At 42.0% G+C, this 12,693-nt stretch overlaps 1 protein-coding gene across 1 annotated transcript in view; it reads left to right on the top strand.

Annotated features, from left to right (window-relative positions):
- The window catches only part of rasgrf2b (Ras protein-specific guanine nucleotide-releasing factor 2b), a 58,339-nt gene that overhangs the window by 17,198 nt on the left and 28,448 nt on the right, over positions 1 to 12,693 (top strand). The window contains exons 2-5 of the mRNA XM_076269823.1: positions 8,190 to 8,296; positions 9,704 to 9,851; positions 12,010 to 12,099; positions 12,295 to 12,548. Of these exons, the coding sequence (XP_076125938.1) occupies positions 8,190 to 8,296; positions 9,704 to 9,851; positions 12,010 to 12,099; positions 12,295 to 12,548 (599 nt within the window). The remainder of the gene's footprint in view (positions 1 to 8,189; positions 8,297 to 9,703; positions 9,852 to 12,009; positions 12,100 to 12,294; positions 12,549 to 12,693) is intronic.

The raw sequence follows: 12,693 nt of genomic DNA, 5'->3' as shown, positions 1-12,693 counted from the left end.
ATGTTTGAAGCCCTGAAGTGGTTTCTGTGCAATACTGAGTGCTTTAATTACTGAGAGGATGACAGTAATTATATGGAGTATTATTGTCATGAAGCAGGGAACAATGAAGGTGCAAATCCACATGTTTGATCTGTGTTACACATACGTAATAAAGTACATGCATATGGTGTGAAAGCTTTAATTAGAAGTTCAAGGCTTTTGGGAAGACATTTACCGTTACACGGCTGACTACAGACGGCTAAAGACGCACACACACGCAGATGTGCGAACAAACGTAGTATATTGACTCATAAAACAAATCGGCCTAGCACCACACCAATTGATGGTTTGCTACACTGTGTTCTCTTGGTGCTGTACAGGTACAGATAGGCAAGCCATTAAATAGCCACAATGTGAACACACATCAGAACGTGCTCTATATAGCGTCTGGGAAAGGGGGCTGAAGGAGAACCAGGGTGTTTTTCCATCCAGACCGCAGCCATTAACGGCTCACATGAGTCAGCCGAGTGTGCACTATGTTAAGCATATCAGCGTTCAGCACACATGCACACTGCTTGCAGAGTGTACTATGTTTAGTACAGTTAGTAGAATGTAGTGCTCACACACTTGGCTGTGTGCTAAATTGATTGTGATGAGAAATTGATAGTATTGTTCATGAGAGTGTGCCTTAATATTTTGCCTATAGTGTGCAGAATGTTTTGTGTGATTAATTGCTTGATGCTTTCAGTACATACTGTAGCTAGTGTTTACTATTGTAAATAGTGCATAGGACTTGTTGCTTAATGCTGTGTTGGATGCTGATGTAGGACTGTCACTGTTCCTCTGCTATGCAGTAGTACTGTCAAAATTGTACTCCACCTGGTCCGCAGTCAGGACCATTTTTAGCTTTGCGTAACTGCTTCACTTGATCGTCCTTAAACGAGGAGGAGGAGTGTGAAATAAGTCATTATAGAGGATAAATGATTTTTTTTTTAAATGAAGAAAAAAAGGATAGTGCTGCTTGGCCAAAGCTGGGAAGAATCTGTTGCCATGGCGACCTGATTTGTTAGGTGAAGTGACATGGTATAAAAATACTCAGGCAACACACTTGTGAGAGATTGTTATGCAAGAAATATCTCCCATCATCTCCCCGCATTCAGCCATTCTGTTGACTTGGCTTGCTGACAGTTCCGATTATTGTAGCTTTTGTGAACTGTAACTGTAATGTTAAAAAAATATCCAGACACACACACAGCCATCCAAGTTGGGTAGTTACTAACCTGATAGCGGTGCGTTAGGAGCGGTCAGGGCGCTGAATGGGAGCTGGTAGTGCATGAGTGCACATTCAGGCTAGTGCCCCAGCCCTGTGCCCTGAGGCAGTCCGCTCCCACAGTTCAACACCCTGCCATGCAGTCTGTACACCAAAGAGAGACTGACTGTGTGTGTGTGTGTGTGAGAGAGAGAGAGAGAGAGAGAGAGAGAGAGAGAGCAAGAGAGAGAGAGAGAGAGAGTAACCGAGCCTAAGAATAGAAACTCTTCTGGTAATTCTGTGCTCCAGGACATGGATATTTGAATAAAAGTCTTCACCATCTCACAGATGTGTGGTTTATGTGTGTAAAATAGTGTTGGGAGGCAGATAGTGAGGGGAATCGGTAAGAGATGGATGCGGATAAGTGGCTAGAGCGTGAGCGGAGGGAAGGATAAAGTGATAAAGTGTCCTATAGGTGCATTAACACCATTACAAGAGCGCTTACAAGTGTGAAGGCTCAGCAGCACTGCAGCTTTTTAGTAGTTTTAATGAACACTCTTTTAGTCCTGATTTAGTGTGTGTGTGTGTGTGTGTGTGATGAGAGATACGCCAAAAAGGTCCAGATGACCTTCTTACATGTTCTTCTGTCCAGTTTCATGCGAGATCTGCATGGACATCAGTGTTTCCCATACATTGACTTATTTGTGGCGGCCCACCACAATATCAACATTGACCACCACACAATGATTTTCCAGGTTGTATTAAATTGTGCTTAAATCTGGTTAGCATCATAACCACGCTGTGCTAATTTGTTAAAAACTGTTGTATTCAAGTTAATTCTGCAAACCAACCGCCACAAATGGCATTCAATTCTGTGGGAAACACTGGACATGGTTTTGTTGAATGAATAAAAACGATGAAATAATAAAAACACATAGGCCTACGCTTTTTTTTCTCCTAAGCCTCCACCAATCAGATGAGCATGTGCCTCTCTAAAGATAACCAAGATATGAACCACAGTGTGGCTCTTCTAGTGTGTTTTACCCACCACATGATGGGCACAGAGAGGCCCCAGTCCCGTCTGCTCAGTCTGCTGTAGTCTGAAGTGCTGTTCCCATAGTCCTCTGAGGAGGGGAAGGCCTCAGCCAGTTATGTTTGCAGACACAGAAATGTCCCCTCGATATGCCTTCATCAGAGATGGGATTAAATATGAGGAGTTTTCCCTTAGAACCCCTCCAGCAACCACTCCAGACATTTTTTATGCCTTAAAGAGCTCCTGTATGGGTCTCTCCGCATGACTCTGTCTAAATATGAGAACCTGCCATCCAAGCGTTGATCATGAGCCCTTTGTGGAGTATAGTATTCTCCCTAAAGCTGTGAAAATTTTTGAGTTCGGCACACATGCAGTGCGGGAGGTTGGAGATACTGTCTTCCCAAGTGATAGGTAATTGGTGCAGGCCAACAAAATGATTCATGGCTGGCTGTTAAACTGTCATAAGTCATTAGGGTCTTATTAAAGAGCGCAGATACATGGCTCTGTGTTTGCTTTCTGAATGTGATTTGAAATTCATGCTTGTTGATTTGCATATGACACATTCGTCAAAGTACCCATTGAACCAGTTTCTCTTCCCACATATCTTATGTCTATTTAAAGTCACATTTAAGTATTTATCAGTATCAGGATATGTTTTTCTTTTCAAATCTTACCACCAAAGATGTGTAATTCTCCAGATAAACGAAGTCAAGCCAAGTTTATTCTACTTAATTGTCTTGCATTTCTCCCAAAGTAAGGAAAAACAATGTAATGTTTTACAATTTGATCTTTTTTTTATGTTAGTGACCGGCCATTTAAATGCATTCAGTAATCTGCCCCTACAGTAAATGACAACTCCACAGTCCTTTGTATACACAGTCTTTGGTCAAATGAGGGCATTTGAGTGTGGACTGAGCCAGTAAAATCAGGCCTCTCCCTACCCAAGGCAGCTTATTGTTTACAAGAGGCAGAAGCTAGGATCACACCAAGGACTAAAGACCAGGACCATTTCCAACAGGCTCCAAACAGGGTTGGCTGTGGGTTATTTAAGACCAGTCTCTCATGTCTGTGGTGCAAACAGGACGCGTGGCTAATCCTTGTGATTTCTCTAAATCGGCTGCATACGTGTAACCTCTCTAAACAGTGACATACACAAGTCCTGCAAACTCCTATTAAAAACCAGACAGGAAATGAAATGATGGTTACATAGAAAGTAGCTGTCAGTATAGGTTATAGTTTCTTTAACCCAGCTCAAACACAGCAGAGATGTGTTGTGTTTGTAAACCTGACTGTTCTTACATGGACATCCACAAAGACAGTCTTAAGCTATGGGCTTGTCTATTGATTGATTCAGGTGCACATTTTAGCTGCCGAACATTCAAAAGAATGCCTAAGGCAATTTAATAACATTGGCAGTTCAGAGGCTGCATAACTGTGTTACTTAAGTCACTGTGCTTTTGAAGGAGACAAGAGGTAACACTCCATAATAAGGTGCCATAATAAATAGCAAACTAGTAATTACCTAACCCTTTGTTAATATTTGTTAATTGTTACTAACATATCTATTTGGCACAAGTTAATAGTTTTTTCATCATCAATTAAATATTTGTTGTTTGCATAAAATCTGTATGTTAATGTTTTAGCAAATCTATTAACTAATATTGTATTAATATGTGTTAATAGTTAACTAAATGTATTTTTGGCACTAATTAACAGTTATTTCTTACATCATTTAAATGTTAAATGTTTATTTACAAACTTTATGTTAATAGAAAAGTTAATGACTTATTATTATTTAACTAATTGATATTAAACTGTGCTTCTGCCTATCCCAATATGAACCACTTCCCATAGGACTCTTACAATAGACAGATACTTTATTGATCCCGAAAGGGAAATTCAAGAAAAAAACACGGAGCTACCTTGACATGCCGCCACTCTTGTCGGCGCCAGAAACGCTTGCAATAAAATTGGTTAAGCTTAATTAATATATTAGTAGTATATAGCTATAAGCGTGGGGCCCCTTATAATAAAGTTGGTTGAGCTTAATTAATATATTAGTAATATATAACTATCAATATGGGGGACCCTTATAATAAAGTTGGTTAAGCTTAATTAATATATTAGTAATATATAACTATCAGTATGGGGGACCCTTATAATAAAGTTGGTTAAGCTTTATTAATATATTAGTAATATATAACTATTAGTCAGACAGTGAAGGGACTGAGACCAAAACTGGCTTATCACTTTTATTCCTTTAGGAAAAGTTCAAACAAAACATGCCTTCAGACACTGGCATACATAAAACAGCATCTGCACAAGCAAAATAAAAATAAGTAGTTGAATGGGCTTTATTACAGTACATGCATGATTCCTATACCATCACTGTCAGCCCTACTAGCGGGAGACGTGCGACATGGAATGTTCAGGTGCACAGAACGAGTTTATTAATATTCTGAGACTCACTAAACACTCACAGACGTAGACCATACGGAGGTAATGCATAAACATAATGCTAAACTAAATGTACATTAATTTCCTGCTAGACTGAATTGCACTTTCCATGAGCACTAAGCTAAACTACACTGAATGCATGGAAAGTTGCTAGCGGAGTTTACAGCTAGTCACGTTAGACTCGTGTGTATGAACTCGTGGTCATAATGAAAACATTAATAAACGTTCTCTAAGTTGCTAGAATTGCTACCGAATCCTAACAATACATGTAAAGTAATATAATACAGGTGGTATACCGAAATGAAACATTACCGTCTACAGCCGCGAGAGGGTGCTCTAGGGTTGTGGAATGAGATCGGGAGCTTTGTGAACTTGCGACAGGTCAGACATTGTTTCGTACTTAGGCCGGCTTTACACGACAACGCTCCCGGGTGAAACCGACAAAATATTTGATCAGATGTGCCTTTCGTTTAGACGGCGACAGCGTCAATAAAACGCACATAAGAAATAAAGGCCTGCCTCGAATACAAGCCTGCCCCAAATAAAGGCACGTGCTTTGCGCAGCCTAAGTAAATAAAAGACCCTGGCCATAATTTGAGGATTTACGAGTCTGTCTCCTAAACATTCCTCACCCGTTATCCAGACATGCATGAAAACATTTGAAAACAAAACTCAGCCATAGGTTATTTTGAGAACAATGACTATCTCTTCAGCATTGTCCTAACCGTTAAAACGAGGCAGATATGACGAGGCATTGCAACAGTGTTTACAGAGATACACTGTAAGGTTGGCTACAAAGATTGTGCAGACTGTTACAATTAACTGACACTCACTGGCACACACCGGTAGAATTCTCAATCTTTTTGGCCTTTATGTGTCCAGTTACATAGTCTGTTTGTTCTTGGTCTTGGATTTTGTGAAATACATTTCTAAATACTTATGCGACTTATAGTCCAGAAAATACGGTATACTAGACAAATGTGTTCCAGTGTACCCTGCATTCCATTTAGCAGCACATGCAATATTCTCTGAGTACCTAGGCCTTCAGTCGTTTAATCTCCTTTGTCAATACCTTCTTTTGAAGAATTGTTGAAGTACAAGGTTATCTAATGGCTGATACAGAAGTTTGTGCAGAATGCATTGTGTGGCTACACACTTCACTGCATTTGAAAACTGTGTTTATCACTAAACCCCCCCCCCCCCCCACACACACACACACACACAGTATTTCTATCATGATGATGTTTTTTCTGGTGAGGGCTTGTACTGGGATACTGCTGGACCATTAGACCACTTAGCCTTCTGGTGGTGACTCACGTCCCTTGCTTGGCCCCACTGCAAGATGTCTGCTCCGTGTCTGGACTCTCACCTCCAGTCCTGCTCACTGGCCCCCCATGCCCTCACCACAGGTGTTTCCATCACACCAATTATAAAAGTCACTCCAGCTCCACCACCTTACCCCTCACTGCAGCCAGTGTGGACGCCACTGAACTATCGTGGTATATTTGTTCAGTTTCAGAATAGCTAGATGCTTTTGCTCGTTGTGTCTCTTCAAATGAAGGAGGGTTTCATATGGATGAATGCCTGGATCAGTGTACCCGTACGTGCCCTGCACATATGCTTTCCCAGTGGGGTCGCCACCACGTCCACCATTTGGTGATGATGACCAACCTGTTTTGTGCCACTGTGCTACAGTAGGTCTCACAGTGCTCTCTCATGAACTGTGTAATGTGTTATGTAACAGTTTTGTGAACAGTAAAATGGATGCATATAGGTTGCTGTATAGTGTGTGAACAGTAAAATGGATGCAATACAGGTTGCTGTATAGTGTGTGAACAGTAAAATGGATGCAATACAGGTTGCTGTAGCCTGCATACACGCGGCCAGACATCTTGGTATGAGTATATGTGCTGATAAACAGAAATGATCTTTATACCGGTAGTCCTGAAATATCACTGCAAGTGGAATGCTGAGTAGGATATTGTGTTTGTATTATGCTAGGTTTGTCTGTGTCAAACACCTGACAGTGTTCAATTGAACAATGCATCTTCTGTCAGCTTTGATCTTTTGACAAAACAAATACACCAGATGGAAATGGGGTGTTTTTCTGCCATCATTTTTTAATATGTTTTCAATATGAGTGTGGCACACAGGCCTCTGGCAGCTCTTACTCTGAAAGGCCTCTTGTTTGAGCGCAGGCCTCCCTTAGGTCCTCTCGCACCTGCTGCACAGCACTTGACAGATTTAATTTACCTTGCAGATTCCCTCCAGTCTCCTCAGCCAACGTGCACTCGCATCAGTGTTTTAGTGCAGCCTACACACATGCTGCCGGCAGAAACAGTTAACTGCCGTCAGTTTGAGTTAACACTTTTTTATATTGTAAAAAAAGCTCGATAAGAGATCAGGAAAGCCTGCGGCACTTAGTATTTTGGCAAATGTTTCTCCTCTTTTTAATCTATAAAGAGGCATATTAACACACACACACTCTCTCTCTCTCTCTCACACACACACACACACACACAAACACGATCTTAATCAGGAGTCAATCCCTCCTGAGTAGAGTGTAAACCCGACACATATTCCACAAGCTCAGTAGTCCCTCCACCAGCAAAAGTCAGTTTTTCATGTTGTTTGTCAAGTGCTGGTGTGACTGGGCCTTCATTGCTTTTGGTGCCTTCACATGAACTGCCAGCTCTAGCACCTGCACCTTGAGTTGTTTTCGTGGGTAATGGAGCCAGCTGAATGATGTGTGCTGAGAAGTGGGTGAAGCATTGGGCCGCAGCTCCGTGATCCAGAACACATCCTTTTGATACCTGTCAGCAACACCTTTTGCTTCTGCCTTGATGTGTTGAGCAGTTAGAATGCATGCCAGAGAGGGACTGTCAGTCTGTTTGTTTCCCTCAAAAGGCCTGAATGCACTTTGCTGTCACTGTATTAGTTATGTTGTCAGTGCCTCCAGTTGATTCCATGCTGTACAGTGTTGATACTAATGTATGTAATATTTATCATTTTCTTTAAGAGCTCTGATCAAGATGCATAATGTACTTAATGAGGCAACTGGAGTTGTGTCTGTGACCTATACAGATTGGGGACGTGTGAGCTCACTGAAAGTTGTTCATGCATTCTAAATAAGTTTAACTAGAATCAGAGGCTTCAAACACACACACACACACACACACACACACACACACACACACACACATACATATACATACACACACACAAACACACACATATAAACTTAGTGAAAGTTGTTCATGCATTCCAAATATGTACAAGTAGAATCAGAGGCTTCAAACTAACACACACACACGCACAAACTTACTGAAAGTTGTTCATGCATTCCAAATAAGTACAATCAGAGGGTGCAAACTCACACTCACACACACCCACACAGACAGAGAGGCAGCGTGTTGTGATGAGCTAGTCCAGGTGTACTTACCTGTGTGTGTGTGCTCTGTTTCTCTGCAGCACTACTTCCTCATCGTCTTCGGTCACGATGGCCAGAAGCCCCTGGAGCTACGCACTGACGAGGAGGCAGAGTGTGACGAGTGGGTGGAGGCCATCCAGCAGGCCAGGTACACTGTGTGTGTGTGTGTGTGAGTGTGTGTGCCTTTAGAATGCATTTAGATTGCCTCTTTGTGTCTTCTCTGTCACTTTCACTCCTTCATACTTCTTCTCCACTTTTTTCCTCTCTCTCCTACTGTGTGTGTGTGTGTGTGTGTGTGTGTGTGTGTGTGTGTGTGTGTGTGTGTGTGGTAAACCCAGAGGCATCGGCTGACGGATCTCATCACTCCCTTTCCCCCCCACTCACACAGCAGGCCTTTTCAGATGCGCCGTATGTAAATCTGCCGTCAGATGTTTTCTTTACATACCAGCGTCCTGCTTAAAAGATGATAAAGTGTTCTTTGTCGTAGCTCCAGTTCTGGAGGGAGGCGTCATAGTGTAAATCAATGTAGGGGATCTGGGTGAAGCCATGCACACACACCCAAGCACTTTATATTCATGTCATTTCAAGCCAGCACGTGGCCTGATAACCCTACATTAGACCTGACAGCACCGTTTCCCCTCTTACACAGAGTAGGTCTAGACTGGGGAGAAGCACTCCGCTCTTTATTGTTTAGTACCTGAGACCAGAGCACTTCACCACACCGCACATATTTCCTGTTGGCAGTGTTGTTTATTCTCATTATGTTGTTTAGGGATGTAGCATTCGTAATAATGCCCTCTTAACTGATACTAGCAGAAGAAGGCTGTCCGCAGCATGCATCATTGATTTATTATAGTTGCAGAAAGAGAGGGGGAGAGGTAGAGAGATAGAGAGAGAAAGAGAGAGATAGAGAAAGAGAGAGAGAACATGAACCCTGTGAGCTCTGCTCCTACTGGACTAGCCTTTTGCAGTGACGCCCTGCTGTGCACATCTGCGCTGTTTATCTTTCTGTTGTCCTCCCATAACACCCCCCAAAATGGGTATGGATTTGCGTGCTTCTCCTGAAGCGATGAAAAGCTGTAGGGGACTATGTGTTCTCTGAGCAACTACACTATGATTGTAGGCTGTTACGACATTAATCCGGGAAAAGACACACTCCTCTCCCACCGTTGTAAATTCCAGAATTCCAGCCCTTTTACAACATTTTTGTGGTCACACAAGCATTTCCATATGTATAAATGTTCAAAGCTTTTTCGGGTAGAGTTGGACCTTTTGATTAATGTGTATACAATGCATATACACAGTGGTGCTCTTGTAGCAAAGGAAATGTCCAGGAAAACTAATGCAGGACTGTCCATGCTGCTTCTTTTCCAACATTTTATCTTCATCACATATGACACAAATTTATTTTCAGAAACTTCTGTTGAAAGACATTTTGACTATATGTTGATCCCTGTCAAACACAGCCTTTAGATCTAAGAATGAATAATGAAACATTATTTTAAAATGCCCAATATGTTTTTCTCTCACATTCGCCGCTTTGTCAACGTGGCAGCTACTCTGACATCATCATCGAGCGTGAGGTGCTCATGCAGAAGTACATCCATCTTGTGCAGATCGTGGAGACGGAGAAGGTGGCGGCCAATCAGCTGAGGACGCAGCTGGAGGACCAGGACACAGAGATCGAGAGGTTAAAGGCTGAGGTAGGCCCTCTTGACCTTTGACCCTTCACTCAAGGCCACCAAATTGCAGAGTGTAGTGAAGCGAGAGAGCAGACACCCCAACTGGCCTCGAACCCGGGGCTACTGGGTAGCAAACCGACAAGGCCTGGAAATCTGACCACAAGTGCTGAAGAGACAGGCTTACTGGTATGGCAGTCAGAGCACATCTGCAACCAAACTGACAGCACCCTGTCTTACTGTATAAATCCAAAGATGAAGGGCATTGATGATGCTTTAGTTTATCTCTAAAGTGAAATCATTAAGCAATACATCAGTACTGACATTATTGAGTAGCATAATGTGTTTAGTCATTTAGTTTCACCGTAAATGCTAATTTGTGTTAATATTTTATTGCACTCCTCCTGCATCCAGTGTCTTTTCTATTTATGTAATTGAAAACATGGGCTTGATTGATAGGAATGCTGAGAGTCTGTATTGTATAGGCATTATCAAATGAGAAGCTTGATTCGTTTTTGGTTTATTTTATCTACATTCTTCAACTAGTAGAATCCCCACTGTTGTTCTTATTTGTCTTTGCTACTGATTGACTGGCGATCAGTCTCAGTGCCTTGGGGGGACAGCAATGACTTCCATTATTGGCACTGCGTGATCAGCTGGCTGTGTATTCCCAGTTTTGAATGAAATCAATAGGTGATTAAATGGGAGAACCGGTTACTGTAGTTGTTGAGCAGCACTCAGTAAGAAAGGAATTGATTTGAAGGTACAGCTTCCTCCTTCTCTTACCTCAGACGTACTCATATACCAAGGAAAATAATGGATTAGTTGGAAAGTCATTCAATTTGCAAGGACGTGATGAATTCAAATGTAGAATAACATATATTTTAGCTGCTCCATATAATAACTCATAACAGTTTGATTTGCAGATATTATTGTGATGACATTCTGATAATGAGGCTGAAACCTTCACTGTATGCAACTAATCTTTCAAACAATAATAAATGACTGCACTCACTAGTAATTAAAATAAATGACCTATACCGCTGAACCAATAATTACCTGTTTTGCAATTAAAGTAGACTGCATACTGTATATGAAGTGTACTCTATGCAAGGCGTATATGTTTCATTAAATCTGTTAATAGGGTTGGTAAATAAGGCTCACAGTAGAGCTTTTGGAAAGCTGATTTGATGCACTAGTAAATCTGAGCAAACAAAGATTTTCTGAAAATATGCAGGAATTATTTAGTCAACACTACGCACAATTATCATCATACAATTATCAACTTATCTCCTATCCAGATCCCCTGCAGAACACGTAAGCCACAATTTGCTTACGCTGTTAATTCCTGATAGAGGATGTCTGATGGTAGTTGTGGAATGAACAGAGGAGATTGTCTCCGGGGAGGAAGAAAGATACTTATCTAACCTGGAAGCAGTCACATCACCCCGCCCCCACAAACACCACAGGCCTGGGTCCTGTCCCCTGCCCCCTTCCCTCTGGGCTGCAAGGTGCTGCCGCACCACTGCTGCTGCTTCTGGTGATGGACAACACAGTACCATCATTGTGTAGCCTACTTATTTTTTCTCACAAAATGAAACATTTGATTCACTCCATTTTAACAGCTGTAGTGTATTAAATAACAATATGTCTATTATTAATATGGTATTAATATTTGATTATAGGTGAAGTAGAATGTGGTGTATGTGGTGAGGGAACTGTGTTGAAATACAAAGTACAATAGCCAGGAAGTAGTGCAAGTGTGTGTCTGCTCTTTTGTACTGTTATACGGTTGTTGGCGCTGGATATTTATGGGAAGAATCAAGTCCACGTACAGTATGTACTGTATATTTGTGAGCGAGTCTGCTTGGTTACTGCAGGGACGAGGGGGCAGAGGAGATTTATTATGTAATATAGAGCTGAAACCTTTTGAACACATATCACTGCCAGTATACAAAGAGAAGTCTGTACTCTGTTGTCGAGCCTGCCTTTCTCTTGGCTAAAAACAGTCAATAATCACCGAGGGTTTGGTCACTCAGTTGAGTTCCTGTGAAGTTAGCAACCTTACCAATTATCTTAACAATATTTTTCCATTTTCCTTGGGTACGATGGGCGTTGTTTGTATGTATTTCAGTAAAAATCAATAACCGTGTGATTTCATTATTGTGGTTGTTGTTTGCAGATCATTGCGCTGAATAAAACCAAGGAGAGAATGCGTCCTTACCAAGTAAACCAGGAGGAGGAGGACCCAGACATTAAAAAAATCAAAAAGGTCTGTGGCTAATCCAACATGTCATCTACAGTGTTTAAATTTTTACGACACACCATAAATGTTTACATTCCGAGCTGATCGTTGACAATTGCTGCCTGCTAGTGTGTCAATGAATGAATATGTTTTTTGTGTTAATAAGAGTATGCCTATTCTGTCTGTGTGTGTGTGTGTGTGTGTGTGTGTGTGTGTCTACAGGTGCAGAGCTTCATGCGGGGTTGGCTGTGCCGGCGTAAGTGGAAGATCATCGTGCAGGACTACATCTGCTCGCCTCACGCCGAGAGCATGCGCAAGCGGAACCAGATCGTCTTCAACATGGTGGAGGCCGAGACTGAGTATGTGCACCAGCTCTCTATCCTGGTCAACTGCTTCCTGCGGCCACTACGGATGGCCGCCAGCTCCAAGAAGCCGCCTATCAGCCACGACGACGTCAGCAGCATCTTCCTCAACAGGTGTTATTACTCATGCGCACGCGTGCACACACACACACACACACACACACACACACACACACACACACACACACACACACACACACACACACACACAAACACACGCACATGAAATCAGCAGATTACAAATAGCATACAATAACAT

The sequence above is a fragment of the Alosa pseudoharengus genome, unplaced genomic scaffold (genome assembly GCF_046254945.1).
Source record: "Alosa pseudoharengus isolate Yale_2024_CS ecotype anadromous, Long Island Sound unplaced genomic scaffold, YU_APseudo_1.1 YU_APseudo_1.1_scf_6, whole genome shotgun sequence".
NCBI classification, from domain to species: domain Eukaryota; kingdom Metazoa; phylum Chordata; class Actinopteri; order Clupeiformes; family Clupeidae; genus Alosa; species Alosa pseudoharengus.
Note: the sequence above shows the minus strand (reverse complement) of the source record. Positions and strands in the feature narration are given on the sequence as shown.